The 6,701-nt window shown below is 40.8% G+C and overlaps 1 protein-coding gene across 1 annotated transcript in view; it reads left to right on the forward strand.

The window, feature by feature from the left end:
* The window catches only part of LOC125446748 (semaphorin-7A-like), a 45,786-nt gene extending 39,696 nt beyond the window's left edge, over positions 1–6,090 (forward strand). The window contains exon 14 of the mRNA XM_059640195.1: positions 400–6,090. Coding sequence (XP_059496178.1) covers positions 400–758 — 359 coding nt within the window. The 3' untranslated portion in view covers positions 759–6,090. The remainder of the gene's footprint in view (positions 1–399) is intronic.
* Positions 6,091–6,701: the final 611 nt, after the last annotated feature.

Raw genomic sequence — 6,701 nt, forward strand, 5'->3', positions numbered from 1 at the left:
TTCCATTCCCCTTCATCCCCAGGAACACATGAATTCTCAATTCTCAAAACATGAGTAGTGTGGACAGTATGTGGTATTCTCTACAAAAGGACAGTGATTGAAACAAAGGTCATTGCAGAACAGTTTGAAGCTGAGGAACAATGTGAGCCCAGAGACAGTGCAGGGCATTGGAAACAGTTTGGATTGTTCCGTCAAAGGATGTAGAGCTGGCAAGGGTAGAGGGGGAAGATCCTTTGGTGATCTGAATGTTTATGGCTCTTTGAGCTGTCTGAACTGAAACAAAGGCAAGAAATAATTGAATCTTGAAGTGTCGGATCTCAACTATTCTCACACTGGAGATGTTTTCAGGCAGCTTTTATAAGACTGAGTACTAATGGTTTTGATTTCTTTTATTCCTAGTTGCATTTTATCGTTCTTCAGAGAGACAGAGTCAAAATGAGCATACCAATCCCATCCTGGAGGGAAGTGGCTCAGTGTACCTTTCGTGCCCAAAGCAATCCCATCATGCACAATACTCATGGAGGGTGCAGGGTCAGACACAGGACTGTTCTTCGAATGAAGATGAATGCCTTTTCTTCATAAGCAACCTTGCAGAATATGGAGGTAGCTTGTACCGATGTGTTTCAAGTGAAAAAGGACATGAGCAGTTGCTCACGTCATATTTGATTAAGGACAGTGGATCGTCGATATATTTAACCAGATACAGTATTGCTGTCTACTCTGTTTTCATAATAGTTGCAGCTCTCTTCTTGCACTGAATTTGAGCAATAACTCTGCTGCAATGTATTTAGTTTAAAATCATTGAAATATTCTGAATAGTTCTACCTCAATGGCCAAGTGACTCATCAAAGGAAGGTTGAAGGTCAAATGATTTTCATCATTATCTATTTGGGAATTGCACTTAAATCTTTGGATCCTCTGCTCAATAGTACATTCGGTTCTTTCAAAGATTAAATCTAAAACCATTTATAAATTTACAGCTCTGCTCTTTACAGGGCAAATTTATTCCAAATCTTCATTTCGGTTGCATAATTGACTCCTTCAGGAGAAGTCAAGTCAGTAATTGTTTCAGTTTGTTTTGATTGGCTTGATTTGTGAGAGAGGTTTGTTCTGATATTCAACTCCCCTTATCCAGCAAGTTGCACGTCACTTTTCTGATGATTGCTTCCTATTTTCCCTGAATTACTATTTATAGACAAACATCAAAGGAGTTAGATTCTACTTGTTAATCCCTAGAACCTTTTAGTGTTTACCAGTGCTATCAGAGGAAGATATCAGAGGATGGGAAGTAAGAATGGGCAATGTTTTAGGCAGTACCACAAATGCTATTCACAAGAAGTCCTATCAGATGCAAAATATTAACTTTGCTTCTCTCTGCACGCTTATTGACATATGTACTGAATGTTTCCAGGATTTTGAGAGAGGTTTGAATGGGGAAATGTTGAGAAGATGTTTACGCTAGTGGGAGAATCTCAAATTAGGGGACATTGTTACGTAATAAAGGACACTCATTTAAAACTGATATACAGTAACAAAGGGTGGCATGATGGCTGAATGGTTAGTACTGCTGCCTCACAATACCAGGGATCCAGGTTTGCTTCCAGCCTTAGGTAACTGTCGATGTGGAGTTTGCGCATTCTCCCTGTGTCCGTGCGGATTTCTGTTGCTGCAGAGATGCGCAGGTCAGGTGGATTGGCCATGCTAAATTGTTCCGTAGGGCACAGAAATGTGCAGGCTAAATGGATTAACCAAGGTAAATGCAGGGTTACAGGGATAGGTCATGGGGCTGGATCTGGGTGAAGTGCTCTTTGGAGGGTCAGTGTGAACTTGATGGACTGAATGGCCTCTTTCTACACTGCAGGGAATCTATCTTCTCCCAGAAGTTAGTTAATGCCAGGAATTTTCTCCCCCAGTGAGTTGTGGAGGCTGGATTGTTGAAAGAGAAGCTTGGTAGATTTTTGAAGTAGTTGAGGGCTATGAGGGAGTGGCATGAAAGAGAAATTGACGCAAGTGGAAGATTAACTTTGATCTTGTTGAACGGATATGTATGAGAGGCCAGGTTGTCCTTTTCAGTGACTGGTATACACACAGGTCTCGTTGGACCTCCCCCTTTCTCATCATCACTCAGATAATAATCTACTATCTTGCTTTTACTACCAAATGGATAACCTTACACATCCACTTACACTCTCTCAGTGAGACGGCCAAATACCATCTGCTGTACCTGCAAGTTTACTTTACATGACTGGTATCATCTTAAATACTGCAACAAAACCACTCCCTTAATCATTTCTCATTCCTTGTGCGATTGCAAGCCTGTCACTGATCCTGATCGTTTTATCTGTTTAGTCAGGAATATTGTTCTATGAGCTCTTCCCCGTCCTAAGGGTTTGTGGATAAGGAAACACTGCTCCTATCTTTGAAGGAGTGAATCATCAGAGAGACCAAATGTAAACTACAAAAAAACGGAAAGTTTGGACATTGAGGCCTCCCTAATAACTCACTGATGCTCAGGCTGTTTTTAGAACCAGTACAGCCAGAATAGCTTTCAAAAAGAGAAGTGAGCAAAATGTGATGACGTGTTAAATGGGTAGATTGCCAGTAAAGTTTAAATTACCACTTCAAAATCACCGTCGTATTGAAGACGGTGTTAGGCAATCTCCCCTCCCACCCTTGGGACCCCATCACCAATTAAAATTCACTGTGGGATTCCCATTTTGCAAACCTCTTTCAAAATGAGCCGGTAAGGGCAAGAGTAGGGACAGTTCCTGAACATACTGCTCCTTTCAGCTGGTATGATTACTGAGACTGATTGCTAAATGTTCTTCATTTGACCTAATACCTTCCCTCATTGGCCGGGGTTAAAGTAGACTTTCTGAGTATCCACAAACATCAGATAATTGGAAATTAAGTTTATTTCAGAATGGAGGACCCAACAGCCATTAAATACTAAAATCGTTATTAAGATCATATCTATTTATGGAAGCAGGGATCTATGTAAATGTGAATGTGCTTAATACCATGCTGTGATGGTAAGGAATTATAAAGAAATGGTGAAGGAACAGGGGTGAGAAAGCTCATGGATGACAACATTGCTCTCCTTTCAGTTTATTTCTTCAAATATTCTAACTCAGAAGGTGAAAATGTTAGTCCCATTGGCATGGTGTGTTGTCATATTGAGTATGGAACTAACGACACAGGGAGAAAGATATAGAAAGTTATGCTGTTAGGATCAGATGCTGAAGAATGGGAGGAAACTTGCATTGATGGAGAAACATCATTTCCACTGGATCAACAGCCTGGAACCTCCTCCATAACCACACTGTAGGTGTACGTGCACAACAAGGACTGTAGCTATGAGAAGGCAGCTTAATACCATCTTCTTGGGCAATTAGGGATGGATTAATAAATGCTGGCCCAGTCAGAGACATGAAGTGGACAGGCGAGGCCAGGGTCGACTGTGATGCACCCACAGTTCAATAGTTACTGCAGCTAAAGGATACTGTTGTGAGCATTATATCTATTTTTTTTGAGCTGGCTGCTTTCAGAAAAAGACAGGAAATTTGGGAACACTCAGTCCATGACAACAGAGACTGTGTAACAATACTGAAATGTCATGATATCCTCCGTACTAGATCCACTGGAGTGATTCTTGGTAACCCAATGCTGAAGCACAGGAGTTGCTTCGGAGAAATGCATTTCATGTTCCTGTGACATGCTGAAACAGCCCAAGGTTTAAAGCTACGTGTTAAACCTTGATCCTGAGAACCACTCATTTAACCAGAAAGGTTATCCAATCACATGGGATCACTTCACACTCTGCTATCAGTCTGAGAAATGCTGTTACAACGTGATAGTTAAGTGTCCTGCATAACTGGAAGTGGAACTATAAATGACTCCATGAAGCCTGATTCGACTGGCGCACTGTGAGCTGTTTCTGGTTTTGTGACTGGGTTGTGATAGAGTCAACAGAGCACAAACCTATGGGACAGTCTGACACTGTGCAGTTTTCAGCATTAGCCATGGCAGAGGTTCTCGAGCGTTTTCAAAGATGGATTGTGATTTTGAGGTTACATTGAGCTTTCCAGAGCTGAGCAGCAAGTGTTGGCCACTCACTGCTAATGAAGACAGAGATGATTCTCAACAACAGCAATTGAACAAGAAGCATCATTCTCTTGAATGCCCATTTTATCTTTATGCATCTAGCTTTGTTTGATTTAGCTCATTGTTGTATTTTGTCAAATGAACAGATATAACTTGATATTATAACCAATGTGCTTTTTGCAGAAACAGGCCATACATATCCAGGCTGCAAGTACAAATAGCAAGGCTGAACACCAGCACGGTCATTTTAACCAGTGCCTTGGTTAATAAAGGCATAATTGTCACTGAACTAGTTAACTGCAACAACCCCATTTCACTGAACCAGCAGTGGTACTGAAAGCCCTGGGTCTTCTTTCACCCTGAGTGCATGAAACTTCAGTGAGGGAAGTCAATTTTTAAACTCGTGGCTAGGCAGCATTTATTGCCCAGAGGGCAGTTAAGAGTCAACCACATTGCACATTAAATAATGTAAAAAGATAATACATGACAGCATAAAATGGAAAGTTCCCTTAAATTATTTTTACACGTGCTTAAAGGCATATATCTTGGTGTTTCTTGTTTTTATTTATTGATTAAAGGATTTCGGTGTTCCTAACAGAGTATTGCTGGAAAAAAAGTCACATTCTGTTGTAGCTTTTTGTCTGGCACTGATCAGGACAATTTACAAGATAGAAATGTAAAGAGGAATAGTAATCCTATGTTGGACAGTTGTGATTTTGAGATTTACTATTCTTGACTCCATTCTTACGAATATAAGATGAAATGCTTTGAACAATTCTGGCGCACCAAGTGATCAGAAAGCACAGCCTATAAAGAACCGTTCCACTTGATTGCGCATGTCCTTCTACTATTTAAGAGGGAAACCAGGGAATCAGAGACCCTAATTTGCCTATCATCTGTGGTTGGGCAATTACAGCAGCCAGTAAATGACTGAACCTTCTGAAAATTTTCAGTGCATCAGAGCGAACCAGAATGGATTTGTAAAGGATTCATCATGCTTTAGAAATAAGAGCACAGGAAGGTCATTCGGCCCCTCAAACCTTCCTGCCATTCAAGAAGATCATAGCTGATGCTTGATGAACCTTTTTGAAGAGATAACTGTGCTTGTGAATGGAAGTAGTGAACACAAATTGCTGGAGGAACTCAGCAGGCATGGATACATCTGCAAAGAGAAAACAAAGTGAGCATTTTGGGTCCAATTACCTTTCTTTTGAACAGTTCTGAATGTGGGGTTTGGAGTGTTAAGTCTGCTTTCTCTCTCCACAGATGCTGCCTGACCTGCTGAGTTTCTGCTTTTGTTTCTTTCATAGTTCCAGCATCCACTGTTCTTTCTTCTATTTTGGTTGTCTATGCTTTCTATTTATGTGGACGTTCCAAAAGCATAGGGTAAATTGCTATCAGAGGCTCTTGGAACTGGAAGCACATTATTGGCTTGATCCCAAAAGTGAATGAGTGGCAGGAGCCAGAAGATTACAATATTGGCTGGCAGGATGACATTCGACACAGGTATTTGTTGGGGTCTCAGGTTTTGAGTTTGAGATTGATTAATTGATTCCTGTTAATCAGTGATATTAAGGGACTAGTGGTAAAGGACACAAATTGACCATGCTCTCAGTGAATGGCAAAATGCAGGCTTAGGCGTAAACAACCTCCTTGTCTTGTTATATTAAGTGTAAGTCTCATCTTTGTCAAGTTTACTAGCTTCTTTGAGCTAGTCTTACATGTAAGCTTCACCATTGTTCATCCAGTAAATTTCTAAGTGAGCTTTGTGATTGTGCTTTGAACAATGGGCCAATAAAGCTGCCATTTACACTGCAAATAAATCGTTTCAGGTTATCGATTCATGTTGAAATTAAAACTCAAAACTAAGTAAATCAATCTCAACCACCCTGATTTGTAACTTGTGCTTCATTTAACATTCAGCGTTAACCTTGGTGTATCTTTCATCTATAATCTTAATAAAACTCAAGATAAATTTACAACTAAGTCCTGGTTGCTTTAAAGTCTTAATTTCTGGAGAAGAGTCACATCGCACTCAAAACATTAACTCTGCTTTCTTCCCACAGACCTGCTGAATTTTTCCAGCAATTTCTGTTTTTATTTCAGATTTCTAGCACCCCACAGTATTTTTCTTTGACAAACTGCTTTGTTCCAGCAAATATGCTGCAGCAAGTCAGGGTAAGAATCTGGGACTCCTCACTCCCTAATACTGTCCGTCAGATACTGGTGGTGGGGGTGGGGGTGGCGAGTTAGGGGATGTGTGTTGGGTAATACAATCAATCTGATGGCACGATAAACTTTGGCAAATATTTCTCATTCAAGAGATCTGAGACAGAGCTAACATTCATTGTCAATCTCTAATTGTGATGAGATTGTGGTGAGTTACCTTCTGGAAGATAACTGAGTGGCATGTTCAGAAGCAGCTGTCAATGAGTCAAAATCCTGGCATTCCCTTCCGAAGGGCATTGTGGATGAACCTGCAGCAGTTCAAAATGGCACCCTCTCAGGGGCCATTGGGGACAGGTAGTGCCCAGCCAGTGATGTCCATGTCCCACAGGTGAATTAAAACAAAGACTGAGTGAACCATGCTGCGGAAG

This window comes from Stegostoma tigrinum, chromosome 36, assembly GCF_030684315.1.
Source record: "Stegostoma tigrinum isolate sSteTig4 chromosome 36, sSteTig4.hap1, whole genome shotgun sequence".
In the NCBI taxonomy this organism is placed as follows: Eukaryota; Metazoa; Chordata; class Chondrichthyes; order Orectolobiformes; family Stegostomatidae; genus Stegostoma; species Stegostoma tigrinum.